Consider the following 14,929-nt stretch of genomic DNA (forward strand, 5'->3'; position numbering starts at 1 on the left):
CAGGCACACAGTAATACCTCTGCTTTTTGTGGATTCAATGGGAAATTTAAATGACTTGAAAAACTGACTGTGTGCCAGCAAGAAGCAATGTGCCATCAGCAGGATACGGCACAGAGCCTTATCTCCGACCATACAGGGAGAGAAGAAACATTTGAAGGTTTTGGCTTTTTAACATTTAAAACATTTGTCTTTGTAAATAAGGGCATTGAATTCAAATACAAAGAAGTCATGCTAAACCTTTACAAATCACTGGTTAGGTCTCAGCTGGAGTATTGTGTACAATTCTGGGCACCACACTTTAGGAAGGATGTCAAGGCCTTGGAGAGAGTACAGAGGAGGTTTACCAGGATGATACCAGGGGTGAGGGGCTTCAGTTATGTGGAGAGGTTGGAGAAGCCGGGATTGTTCTCCTTAGAGCAGAGAAGGTAAAGGGGAGATTTAATAGAGGTGTTCAAAATCATGAGGGGTTTTGATAGAGTAAATAAGGAGAAACTATTTCCTCTGGCAAGTGGGTCGGTAACCTGAGGTCATAGATTTAAACTAATTGGCAAAAGAAATAGAGGGGAAATGAGGAGAAATGTTTTCACTCAGAGAGGGTTGTTAAGATCTGGAATGCACTACATGAAAAAGGTGGTGGAAGCAGATTCCATAGGAACTTTCAAAAGGCAACTGGACATGTACTTGAAAAGGACCAAATTGCAGGGTTATGGGGAAAAAGCTGGGGCGTAGGACTAAATTGGATAGCTCTTTCAAAGAGCCGGCACAAGCATGATGGGCCGAATGGCCTCCTTCTGTGCTATAAGATTCTATGATTCTAAGGTGAGACACACTAGTCTGAATCTTACACCCCTCCTAGTAACTAAGATATGGAGGCACTACAACATATACTAACAGGAAGGCAGTGTGGATAGATATCCTGCACAATCCTATCCACTGCAAAGGCTTGCAATACAACATTTCTACTAAAAGGAACAGCCACTCTAGCTCTCAGTTGTCCAAATATGCAAGGTTCTTAGCAAAGCTCATAGAAAAGACATATAATGGAACCGTATACCATATCAGAGGGAATAGGAAGAAAAAATGTTCACATAGACACCACACAAACCTGCAATTTAAAATGTGGGGTTCCCAATCATTAATCTTTCTCACAGCAAAATTAATTTATATGCTCTGTAGAGAGAGACTTTCTTGGTCCCACAGTAAAAGGATCATAAAAATTTGAAGACGTTTTAAAAAAATCTTGCTGATTAGGTGATGGGGGTGGGGGTGGGAGTGAGGAGAGAGAGGGAGAGGCAGCAAGCGTGAAGGATGGAGACTGACTAAAGAGGGTGGAGGGTAAGGGGGAAGACTGCAGAGAGAGAGAGAGAGAAAGAGAAAGAGAGAGAGAGAGAGAGAGAGAAAAGAAAGAGAGAAAAGAGAGAGAGAGAGAAAAAAAGAGAAAAGAGAGAGACACACACAGACACAGAGACGTGGGGAGATCATGTGCCCGGAGCAGGGGGACACTGGCAATTCAACAACCTAAGTCCCCATTTTGTCATGTCATAGTACTTGAGCTCCAGAAAGGATATCATTACTGATATACACTGTACAATGATAACAAAGGAACTCCAACTTTTTAAAATCTCATTCAACAGGAATGTTTACAAAATGAACTTTGTTTCAATCAACAGTGATGTATTTGTATTATGAATCCACTCCATTTCTGTACATAAAAGCTACGAGAAGAATACTGTAGCTTTGAGGGAGGAGAAACACATTTTCAAAACTACTGAGAATATTCTTACAATTAACACCAATATTAAACACATGACAAGTGCACACCTGTGGATAGAAGGTTCCTTTTGTACTCGATGAACTGCTGGATGAGGCCCCGGTCACGTGATTTCTATCATACAGTGGGGCCCCACTGCTCCCTCCCATCAGGCTCATGGAGCTGATCATGGATTTGCCACATGACATGCCTGCACAGGACAAAATAAAGTTATACAATGATCTGTTACAACGTCCGCGCAAAAGATTCATGCAGTTAAGTAGCATTCTAAAAAGCTGACAAGACGATCGGAATTGTGTTTATATTGACATTTTCATTCCAACCATCAGTGACATACTTAATGATTGGCTCTCTTATCAAAAATAGCTCAGCCAGTTGCCTGCTAGCAAAAAGATTCTAAAATATTTTTCAACTGTCAAAGCCAAAAGCTTTAAAAGACTTTAAAAAAAATCTTTACTTACGTCGCTGAAGGTTGGAATGACTTACATACATTTAAATGAAAACCATTAGATAATCTTTACATTTTACACTGTCATAGGAAAAATCTACCTCGTTCAAAAATGGAATCTCAACCGAACTTTTATTTTAATACTACATCAAATCTTGACTGCAGTAACAGTCTCCTCCCTGCCACAAAGTGCTGACTTATGTTGGGGTGCAGCTCCATGGGTTCCAGAGTCTTTTGTACCTTGCCCAAATGGGCATTCTCTTTAGATGGGCTGGGACAGTGGGTGTTAGCAGGCTATTCTGACCATGGGAGGGAGATGTCTGGTCCTGTCCTCACCTGACTTTCACACATGCACATTTTCCAGCATGGGTCACAGAAGAAGGATTGGATTAGGAACCCTGGCTGATTTTCCCTTCTCTAGCACCCAATTGCTGTCCCAGCTGAAATCAGTTAACTCAGCACAGGCCAGGAATTAAAAAGGTTAATTATACAGAATACAAGTAATACAGATTATATCACATAGATAAGTTACTTGCAATTCTAAAATCCTACTGCACATCCTCACCAAATGGCTCTCTTGTCAAAAATAGCTCAGCCAGTTGCCTGCTGGCAAAAAGATACTAAAATATTTTTCAACTGTCAAAGCCAAAAGCTTTACAAGACTTTAAAAAAAAATCTTTAAGCAAGACAAGAAAGCATTAATTAACACTTATAAAACAGAATATGAGACATACAAACCCATTGATAGCTGCTGGCATTGTGTATTACTTTGTCAATTTAACCTTGCAGTATTACAGGAAACCAGAAGATGATATTTATTAATTTGCACACAAATATGAACATTATTCAGATATAGGCAAATTGCACCTCATTAAGCATTATGCAAAGCTAACACCAAAATCAACCATGAACATCAAGGATAATCTGTAGCACCCCTTACCAGTGAAAGTTCCATGCTGGGAACTGCTGGGAGCAATAAAATTAAGTGGAACATGTGGGGCTCCACTGATATATTCATGTGGGAAAGGTCCGATGGGTTCCTTGTAGCGGCGACAGACGACTCGCTGACAGACAAAGTACATACCACCCATTACAAAGAGTGAAAGTATTATACCAATGACAGGTCCAATTGCGCTGCTATGAGATTGGAACTCATTCACTGAAGCTTTAGTTAATTCTGATGGGAAGAAAGCAGATTACTGTTTGAGAAATTATCCCAAAATCAAGTCGACCACTAACTAAAGAAAGAAAAGAACTTGCATTTATACAGCAATTACAATCAGGATATATTTATATTAATATATCACTTGAAGGTCGTCAGGTGTAGCACCTAGTCATAAAGCATTATGAGCAACATTGAATGGCTGAAATGTGTTCATTTTAACTGTTAAGAGTCAGCTTGGCTCAGTTGATAGCACTCTCACCTCCAAATCAGTTCATGGGTCCAGAACTCCAGCATATAAAATTGAGGTTGACATTTTAGTGCAGTGCTGAGGGAGTGCTGCATTGTTGGAGATGAGATGTTAAATCAAGATCTAGTGTGCCTGTTTAGGTGGATGTACAATATTCCGTGGCACCATTCAAAAAAAAATGTGGTGTGGCCAACGTTGTTCCCTCAAGCAAAAACAGATCAACAGTGCAACCATCTCATTTACTGTTTGTGGGACTTTGCTGCAAACAATTTGTTTGCCTAGCTAACAACAGTAACTGGACTTCAAAAAGATGTGAAGCACTTTAGGGAGGTTCTCAGGATGTGATGTGATAAGGTACTATATAAATGCAAGTTTATTCTTTATTAATATCATATACATGAACTATTAAAATTAGTAATTATGCTGCTTAAAAATTGAATATTTAGCTGCATAGGGTATTAATGGAGAAAGCATAAAATGCAGTGCATTTTTCACACAGACAAATTAATTTGACATACATATAAATGAACCTCAAGTGAAATCCACTTCCTACCGAAACAAAGGCTGCAGCACAGAGGCGCTTTAATTTGGTAGCATTCCAACTGAAGCTACAATGGGAGCTGGTGTGAGAAATGGAAATAGCATATTGATGTAGTATCATCCGTATGCTGTACCTGGCCTGAGAGTGTGGGAAGCAGAAACTGGGGGCTCGATATTAGGAGGGAGGCGGGTTGCCAGCGGGGGGTCGTCTGGGCGCGTGGGTAACGCGCCCAGTGAATTCGGGGTGCTCCGCACCTGATCGCAGCCTGATTGAAGGCGTTTACCTTGGCTTCCGGGTTTCCCGTTCCAGACCTACGCAGCGGGCGCACTGCGCACCCTCATCACAGGCTGACAGCAGGAGGAGCCCTATTTAAAGGGGCAGTCCTCCAATGCTCCTCCTGCAGCAAAGAACTAATTTAGGATCATGGAGCAGGCCAGGGACAAGGCTGCTCCAAGGTTCTCTGACTCCTCACTCCAGGTACTGCTCGATGGGGTGAGGAGGAGGAGGGAAATTTTTTTTTTCCCATCGGATGGGAGGAGGTGTCCTCCCTCCACCACCAAGAAGGCCTGGCTGGAGGTGGCCGAGGAGGTCACCAGCAGCGGCAATTTGTCCAGAACCTGGGTCCAGTGCAGGAAGCGATTTAATGACCTAAGCAGGCCAGCCAAAGTGAGTATATTTACGCATTCTCCCACACTCCGTCTTCCACATCACCTCCACCACCACACAACTCCTTCTGCACTGCCACCACAACGCTCTCACATCACTCCTCACATCCACTCAACCATCATCCTCACTGCCCCAGTTCCCATTCGAACACTACCACGCAACCCAATCCTCATACACTCTCATGGCTATGTCTCACATGCACCCTCCCAGTCACCCCCACCCACACCAATGCATGCAGCGGGTCACCATGCAACCATCACTCAATCACGCCTCTGTGTTTTGCCTTGATAGGAAAAGAGATGCCAGAATGCCCGGGAGAGGGCAAGAACCGGAGGGGGCCCGCCACACCAGGTGGTCTTAACAAATGCGTAGCAGCAGGCACTCGAAATAAGCCGGACGCTGGAGTGCCTGTCCGTGGCTGACGCCGAGACTGGGAGTGCACAAGCGGCTGGTGACAGAAATCTAACACTCAGCACTCATGATAGCGAATGATCTTAGCATCACTTGGTGTCTGCAGCACCTCAACATCTGTCCAACATGCTTAATATTGCTTTCTGTTCTCTTGCAGGGCCATCTGCGAGCGCCCTAACGGCGGAGGGCAATTCCTCAGAGGACCTGCCGGCACACGGTGAGTCACCACACACGTGAGCACGAGCAGACCCTGGTGGCAGGGGCAGCTGTGGAGAGTCTGGGTCGGTGGGAGCACTCTTCTCCAGGCTCTGCTCAGCTGGACCCAGATGCTGAACCCTGGGGCCAGTCGTGAAAAGGAGAGTCATCGAGGGCCAGCAGCACATTGCCGAGGTACTGGAACAGTTGCCACGCACACACTCCACAATCACGCAGAGGATGGAGGAGTCCAACTCCTGCATGAATGGAATACTGTCACAGGGACATGAAGGCATCTCTGAGATAGTGTCGCGGGTAGGTGCGGGAATGTCTGCGATGGAGGAAAGACTAGCCTCCATTGAGCGTCAAGCACGGCTCAACAATGAGTCCATTCAGACCCTGACAACAGCCGTTTGGATTCAGGATGAGCAACATTCTGCCGCCTTAAACAGGCTGACAGATACCTTACAACTGGCCTTCCAAGGCTTCACACAAGTCCTCAAAACTGTCGTCCAGCAGGGAGGAAGGAGTGATATGGGCCTGGGCCAGGAGAGGGATGATGGTGAAAGGGGACATGGAAGTGGGGACACCACTCAAAGCGCTCCCACGTCTCACCCGTTGCCCCCCTCTCAACCAGTACCCGCAATGCTGCCCCCTCTCCAGGTGGACGAGTCTGCCCCTGCACAGGTGCAGATGGAGCAGTCTTTGGAGGGGCCCTCACGGGCACCGAAATCCAGAGGGCGTCTGCGCAAAGCATCTCATTGGTCAGGGCATGGACAAGAGCAACCTGCCACTACCTCTGCTGAAGCCACAGGGGTAGCACCATGTAGGGGTTCCCGTAAACATAAGGCGAAGGCTTTGTGAGCACAAAGGGGATGCACAAGGGTGTAAGACAAAATGTCATGTTTTTGATTTACTTTTGTTTGTTTTGCAAAAAATCATTAAAAAATTGTTATCACCACTACTGCCACGTCTTTGCAAATCTTGTCTGGTTTGTGCAATAATGCCCTTTCCTGAGGATCACCATGAAGACCCACAACTGATGCCACCCATTGTGGCACTGCAGACTGGGTGTAGATGTATTTGCAGGGCACTTTTGTGCAGACGACTAAGAGACGCCGGCGATGTCCCTGGTGGCACACTGGAAGGTTGCGGAGAAGTTGTTGAGGGCAGTGGTGACTTTGACAGCGACAGGTAAGAAGATGGTGCTTAGGCCACTGCTCTGTGCTCTGTGCACTGCTGCTCAGAGAGATCCAGGAAGCTGAGCCTCGGTCTGTGGACCCTGTGGTGAGGGTAGTGCCTTCTGCGACGCATCTCTCTCTGCGGTTGCCCTCCCTCCTGCTGTGCAGGTGGATGTGTCACAACACTGTGTTGTGGAGCTCTACGTGTCAGAGGTGGACGGCGTGGCCGGTGATGCTGTTCGTCCTCCGAGGAGGTCATGACTGCAGCTTTGGCAGCCCCCATCCGGAAGATGTACATTTGAGGGGGTCCGCAAAGTAGGTAAATGTGTCTGCACGCCGGGGTAAGTGTGCAAGTTGGTGAATTTTAGTGTTAGGAAGAGGGTGGTGCAGGCCAAACTTTGTCCAAAGTGACAGAGTGGCCTCCTGCAATGAGTGAGGGTCTTCCCCCACACCTGTCAAATGGACCTTTGCAGCTGCCACAGGCTGGTGGCTGCAACACGTCCATTTCAACTGGCAGCGTTTCCGCCAGTACGGGAAACACACTCAGTTGACCTGAAAATCCCACCCCTCCTAAAATATCCTACAAATCAGGTCTAACGACCTGAAGTATCAAAATAATTGCCTTAAGTGGGATTCCCCCATCTAAGCACGTCATTGGGGAACCTGGAAGTGGGCAGGTTGGAGCTGGACTCCAGACACCCCTCCCACGGGAATCCCCAATTTTCGCAGCCCCTCCCGCCATGAACGCACCTGCTCGGACGTCCGAAAATCGAGCCCTGGGTGTGGAAAAATGGGAAATTTCCATTCATCATCTTAATGATTGTTAGAATATCAAAAGAAAAAGTATAGCTCAAGGAAAGTTTTATTTTTTTAAATTATTGGATCATGTTTCAAAAGAACGTTTCACATGTTCTGCTTCAAGAGTCAGAACATGTCCTTCTTGGTACATCCCGAGGGCCAAAGAAGTTGAAAACCACCGTGGTGGATGAGCAGATACTAACCACAAGGAAGTTCGTCTGATCCATCGAGGCAATCAGGAAGTGAGTTGCAACGCTGCTTCTTCAAAATGCACTGACCGTTGTTGCAGCGGAACTGGTTAGGATGACAAATCACTGGGGGAATTAAGAGAAAACACAGTTACTTATCAACCAATTTTGAAGAATAAATTAAACATTTTGAAAGCTTGAAAACAACCTGAGGTAAAACTGGTCAACTTGAGGTTCAAGTGAAACAGTGTAAGGATTCTACTGAAAATACATTACAGCAGAATTAAATGAATAGCCATTAATTAAGAGAGAAGAAAAGTATGGGCGAATGTACTTTCAATATGAAGCGCTGCTAAAGTAAAATCCTGGTTAGGAGACAGCTGATATTTAACTTTTATTTAGATTTTCCATTTCTTCTGAAACCTGCCATTTTGGATACTCATTCTTGAGTCATTCAGCCAGCCTCAGCTATGGGACCATCAGAGAATAGCTCCATTAGAAATAATGCTACAGGCACCTTTCATGATGTTGATGTTTAAGCTTATTCTCCAGGTTTTGACATTTTTTTTAGGAAGGGAAACAATGGCAATCAGCACCATTTCCAACTGAGCCGTCCTGCAGCTGAACATCTCAGTGATAATTGTGGAGGTGAAAAATGGCAAGTCTTCATAGGACTGGAAAATAAAGTATCCTATCTTCTTTGTACAGGTTTGTGGTCTCCTTTATTTATTTAGAAAAGGGTGGAGCCTTTATCCTAAAAGTACTCTCCCCTACACTTTCCTTTTCCTATTAATGCAAATTTCTGAATAAACTTGATTTGAAACAGTTACATAAATCCTAAAACCTTGTCTAGGATCACAAAATCTTCAGCTGGTAATTTGGTGAAAAATTCCTCAGATTCTCCTTTTTTCAAGTTAGTATTTGAATGTTACCAAACACCATGGGACTGATGGAGCAGGTTGAAACGTTGCAGTACCCAGTTTCTACCACTAGAGGAACTCTATTTACATAGCTCTCAACACCTCCATTGGTAGAAATCTGGGGCCCAATATTTCTCATTTTGCCAAAAATTGGGAAAAAGCAAGTTTTCTTCAATATTAATGAAATGGTAATGCAATGTGGGATTTCTGAGAGTACGATTTAATTAGCAGCAATGAAAAAGTGCCAGTGAATCACATTCGCCTGCAATAATGATCATTTAATGTACATCAGGCAGTAAATGAATCACTTAAGTTTGATAGTCTAGCTGCGGCACAATTTTTAGAGGAAGTATCTGAACCCTAATAGTGAACAAAAAAAAAAATTATTTAACAACCACGCCTTTCAAACACAGTAATGGAGTGCTTTGAGCATGGTTTTAGACAGAGTTAACTCTATGTCTAGAGGACCTGAGAAGAGCTGCATAACTAAAAAAAAACACAATGAGTAGGCATGAATAGTAACAGCATAGGCATGAAGGAAATATAACAGTTACAAAAGTTATAGCAGGGTTTTGCAGCTATACGTGCCACGGTGAGAGAGAAACAAATATATCCTGCAGGGAAGAATTTCAATGGGCCAAATAACTATGGGGTAAATTTACCAATCCTGTGCTCTCCCCAGGGAGCTCCGCGTGACGGGAGTGCAGGTTGGAGTGCCAATTCTTCAAGTGCAGCTCCCCACTTAGAGCACAGGGCCAGCAAATTTACCATTATATCTTAATCCCTGCCGCTGTTATACTTAAAGGCGTCGATGGTAGTCATGATGTGGAGATGCCGGTGATGGACTGGGGTTGACAATTGTAAACAATTTTACAACACCAAGTTATAGTCCAGCAATTTTATTTTAAATTCACAAGCTTTCGGAGATTTTCTCCTTCCTCAGGCAAATGTTTCAGGATCTCCTTGAAGCCTACGCATTTATACATATTGAACAATACATGGTGTTTACAGACTGCCCCTGCAACTGCCCGTTGCCAAGGCAATCACCGTGTGTTCTCCGACTGGGAGGGAACCCTCCTGTTTGGCGATTGTTGCGCGGTGTCCGTTCATCCGTTGTCGCAGCGTCTGCATGGTCTCGCCAATGTACCATGCTCTGGGGCATCCTTTCCTGCAACGTATGAGGTAGACAACGTTGGCCGAGTCACAGGAGTATGAACCATGCACCTGGTGGGTGGTGTCATCTCGTGTGATGGTGGTATCTGTGTCGATGATCTGGCATGTCTTGCAGAGGTTACCGTGGCAGGGTTGTGTGGCGTCGTGGACGCTGTTCTCTTGAAAGCTAGGTAGTTTGCTGCGAACGATGGTCTGTTTGAGGTTGGGTGGCTGTTTAAAGGCGAGTAGTGGAGGTGTGGGGATGGCCATAGCGAGGTGTTTGTCCTCATTGATGACATGTTGAAGGCTGCGGAGAACATGGCGTAGTTTCTCCGCTCCGGGGAAGTACTGGACGACAAAGGGTACTCTGTTGGTTGCGTCCCGTGTTAGTCTCCTGAGGAGGTCTATGCGATTTTTTGCTGTGGCCCGTCGGAACTGTCGATCGATGAGTCGAGCGTCATATCGTCTACCGCAAGCCCACGGACAACCTCACGATGCTCCACTTTTCCAGCTTCCACCCTAACCACGTCAAAGAGGCCATCCCCTATGGACAGGCCCTGCGAATACACAGGGTCTGCTCAGACGAGGAGGAACGCGATGGACACCTACAGACGCTGAAAGACGCCCTAGTAAGAACGGGATATGACGCTCGACTCATCGATCGACAGTTCCGACGGGCCACAGCAAAAAATCGCATAGACCTCCTCAGGAGACTAACACGGGACGCAACCAACAGAGTACCCTTTGTCGTCCAGTACTTCCCCGGAGCGGAGAAACTACGCCATGTTCTCCGCAGCCTTCAACATGTCATCAATGAGGACAAACACCTCGCTATGGCCATCCCCACACCTCCACTACTCGCCTTTAAACAGCCACCCAACCTCAAACAGACCATCGTTCGCAGCAAACTACCTAGCTTTCAAGAGAACAGCGTCCACGACGCCACACAACCCTGCCACGGTAACCTCTGCAAGACATGCCAGATCATCGACACAGATACCACCATCACACGAGATGACACCACCCACCAGGTGCATGGTTCATACTCCTGTGACTCGGCCAACGTTGTCTACCTCATACGTTGCAGGAAAGGATGCCCCAGAGCATGGTACATTGGCGAGACCATGCAGACGCTGCGACAACGGATGAACGGACACCGCGCAACAATCGCCAAACAGGAGGGTTCCCTCCCAGTCGGGGAACACTTCAGCAGTCATGGACATTCATCCACCGACCTTCGGGTAAGCGTACTCCAAGGCGGCCTTCGAGACACACGACAACGCAAAATCGTCGAGCAGAAATTGATAGCCAAGTTCCGCACCCATGAGGACGGCCTCAACCGGGATCTTGGGTTCATGTCACGCTACACGTTACCCCACCAGCGAACAAATGTTATCTGTTTTTAATATAATGGGTCATTTGCTGGCTCTCTCTGCCTTCCGGATGTTTCTGCCTCTCTCTGTGTTTTTTTTTCTCTGTTTTTTTTCCCTGTTTGTTTTTTTGTTGAATGTGTATTCGGGGGTTCTGCAGATGACACCTCTCTGTCTGAACACGGTGATTGCCTTGGCAACGGGCAGTTGCAGGGGCAGTCTGTAAACACCATGTATTGTTCAATATGTATAAATGCGTAGGCTTCAAGGAGATCCTGAAACATTTGCCTGAGGAAGGAGAAAATCTCCGAAAGCTTGTGAATTTAAAATAAAATTGCTGGACTATAAATTGGTGTTGTAAAATTGTTTACAATACTTAAAGGCAACATTGACACATAATGAGGGAGCATGGTGTGCATAGGATAGAGAGGCTGTAATGAACTCACTTAACTTTAGAACTATGGAATGCTGCCTGAGTTCATCATACTGAACTTTAACAAGCACTTCACAAGTTAACTTGGCTTTTACCCTCACAAGACACTAATAAACTTGCAGAATGGGCGTGTAATTGACAAATGAATTGCCATATAGACAAGTGTGAGGTGGTGCATTTTGGTAGGGAGAATAAGGAGGCCACATACTGCTTGGATAATAAGAGTCTAAATGAGGCAGAGAAGCAAAGGGATCTAGGGTACAGATACGCTAAAAGTTGCAACGCAGGTGAAGAAGGCCATAAAAAAGGCAAACCAAACACTAGTATCATAGTAGGATACAGCACCAAAGGAGGCCGTTCAGCCCATCGTGCCTGTGTTGGCTCTTTGGTAGAGTTATCCAATTGGTCCCACTCCCCTGCTCTTTCCCCACAGCCCTGTAAATTTCTTTCCTGGTGTTCGTTTCTAGAGGGATAGAATTGAGTAGCAGAGAAGTTATGTTAAACTTGTATAGAACCTTGGTTAGACCACACTTGGAACACTGTGAACAGTTCTGGCCTCCATATTATAGAAAGAATGTAGAGGCATAGGAGAAGGTGCAAAAAAGATTCAAAGGATGATACCAGAACTGAGGGGATATACTTATCAGGAAAGGCTGAACGGGCTGTGGCTCTTTTCTCTAGAAAAGAGAAGGCTGAGGGGTGACCTGATAGAAGTCTTTAAGATAATGATCGTGTTTGATAGGGTAGATGTAGAGAAAATGTTTCCACTTGTGAGGGAGTCCAAAACTAGAGGTCATAAATATAAGATAGTTACTAATAAATCCAACAGGGAATTCAGGAGAAACTCGGCAGTGGGCAAATTATTGGAATCAATTCCGAGGGACAGCATAAATCGTGTTTTAGAAAGGCACAGGTTAATCAAGGACAGTCAGCATGGATTTGTTAAGGGAAGGTCGTGTCTGACTAACTTGATTGAGTTTTTTGAGGAGGTAACCAGGAAGGTCGATGAAGGCAACGTGTTTGATGTAGTGTACATGGATTTTAGCAAGGCTTTTGACAAGGTCTCACATGGCAGATTGATCATAAAAGTAAAATTATATTTCTTAATACTAAAGGGATCAAGGGATATGGGGAAAAAGTGGGAACAAGGTACTGGGTTAAACGATCAGCCATGATCATTTTGAATGGCGGAGCAGGCCCGAAGGGCCGAATGGCCTACTCTTGCTCCTATTATCTATCTTTCTATGTTTCTAAAAGCCCATTGGATCCAAGGGAAAGTGGCAAGTTGGATCCAAATTGGCTCAGTGGCAGGGAGCAAAGAGTAATGGTTGACGGGTGTGTTTGCGACTGGAAGGCGGTTTCCAGTGGGGTTCTGCATGGCTCAGTACTGGTCCCTTGCTTTTGTAGTACATATTAATGATTTGGACTTGAATGTGGGGGAGCTTGATCAAGAAGTTTGCAGATGATGCAAAAATTGTCCCTGTGGTTGATAGTGAGGAGGAAAGATAGTGAGCAGGAAGATATCAATGGACTGGTCAGGTGGGCAGAAAAGTGGCAAATGGAATTCAATCCAGAGAAATGTGAGGTAATGCATTTAGGGAGGGCAAACAAGGCAAGGGAGTACACAATAAATGGGAGGATATTGAGAGGTGTAGAGGAACAAATAGATCTTGGAGTACATGTCCACGGATCCCTAAACAGGACAGGTAGATAAGGTAGTTTAAAAGGCATACGGGATACTTGCCTTTATTAGCCGAGGCATAGAATACAAGAGCAGGGAGGTTATGCTAGAACTGTATAAAACACTGTTTAGGCCACAGCTTGAATACTGCTTACAGTTCTGGTCACCACATTACAGGAAAGATGTGATTGCACTAGAGAGGGTACAGAGGAGATTTATGAGGATGTAGCTAAAATTCTCCAGCCATGAGAAAAGATTGGATAGGCTGGGGTTGCTTTCTTTGGAACAAAGGCGGCTGAGGGGGGATTTAATTGAGGTATATAAAATTATGATGGGCCTCGAAAGAGTGGATAGGGAGGACCTATTTCCCTTAGCAGAGGAGTCAGTGACCAAGGGGCATAGTCACTGAGCGGCTACAGGGCATTCTCAAGGGGGAGGGTGAGCAGGCAGAGGTCGTGGTCCACATTGGGACCAACGACATAGGTAGGAAGGGAGATGAGGTCCTGCATCAAGAATTTAGGGAGCTAGGTAGCAGATTAAAGAGCAGGACCTCAAAGGTTGTAATCTCTGGATTACTCCCAGTGCCACGGGCTAGTGAGTATAGAAATAGGAGGATAGAACAGATGAATGCGTGGCTAAAGAGTTGGTGCAGGAGGGAGGGTTTCAGTTTCCTGGATCACTGGGCCTGCTTCTGGGGAAGGTGGGACTTGTACAAGTCGGACGGGTTGCACCTGAACCAGAGCGGGACAAATATCCTTGCGGGGAGGTTTGCTAGCACTGTTGGGGGGGGGGGTTTAAACTAACTTGGCAGGGGGATGGGATACAGAGTGGAGCTACAATAGGGGGTGATGTGCAGCCAAATATAGAGAAAAAAAGTCAGCTTGGAAGACAGGGCAAATATGTAAGGGCAAGGCTGGATGGCATCTATTTTAGTGCAAGGAGTCTTGCGAATAAGGTGGATGAACTGAAGGTGTTGATAAACACATGGGAGTATGATATTGTTGCTGTCACAGAGACATGGTTGAGGGAGGGGCAAGACTGGCAGCTCAATATTCCGGGGTACAGAATCTTCAGGCGAGACAGAGGGGGAGGTATAAGAGGAGGGGGGGTCGCAATATTAATTAAAGAATCAATTACTGCCATAAGGAGGGATGATATATTAGCAGGTTCCTCTAATGAGGCCATATGGGTGGAGCTTAAAAACAAAAAGGGGGCAAGCACTTTGATGGGAGTGTACGATAGGCCCCCAAACAGTCAGGGGGAGATAGAGGAACAGATATGTAGGCAAATCTCAGAAAATTGTGCAAATAATAGGGTAATAATAGTGGGGGATTTCAACTTCCCCAATATTAACTGGGATACTCAGAGTGTAAAAGGCTTCGAGGGTACAAAATTCTTAACTTGCATCCAGGAGAGCTTTTTGAGCCAGCATGTAGAAAGTCCTACAAGAGAGGGGGCAGTACTGGACCTAATTCTAGGGAATGTGGCCGGCCAAGTGGAAGAAGTGCTAGTAGGTGAGCACTTTGGTGACAGTGACCATAATTCGGTGAGATTTAAGGTGGTCATGGAAAAGGACAGGGAGGGGCCGGAAATAAAGGTTCTAAATTGGGGGAAGGCCGATTTTAATAGGATAAGGCAGGATCTGGCCAAAATGGACTGGGATCAGCTGCTTGTAGGAAAATCCGCATCGGAGCAATGGGAGTCTTTCAGAAGGGAGATCGAGACCATACAATGGCAACATGTTCCCGTAAAGGTCAAGGGT

The 14,929-nt window shown here is 45.5% G+C and overlaps 1 protein-coding gene across 1 annotated transcript in view; it reads right to left on the bottom strand.

The window, feature by feature from the left end:
* The window catches only part of LOC137327968 (low-density lipoprotein receptor-related protein 5-like), a 229,864-nt gene that overhangs the window by 12,134 nt on the left and 202,801 nt on the right, over positions 1 to 14,929 (bottom strand). Inside the window, exons 19-21 of the mRNA XM_067993981.1 lie at positions 7,627 to 7,737; positions 3,160 to 3,396; positions 1,822 to 1,961 (exon numbers count right to left, since the gene is read on the bottom strand). Coding sequence (XP_067850082.1) covers positions 1,822 to 1,961; positions 3,160 to 3,396; positions 7,627 to 7,737 — 488 coding nt within the window. The remainder of the gene's footprint in view (positions 1 to 1,821; positions 1,962 to 3,159; positions 3,397 to 7,626; positions 7,738 to 14,929) is intronic.

The sequence above is a fragment of the Heptranchias perlo genome, chromosome 12 (assembly GCF_035084215.1).
Source record: "Heptranchias perlo isolate sHepPer1 chromosome 12, sHepPer1.hap1, whole genome shotgun sequence".
Taxonomy (NCBI): Eukaryota; Metazoa; Chordata; class Chondrichthyes; order Hexanchiformes; family Hexanchidae; genus Heptranchias; species Heptranchias perlo.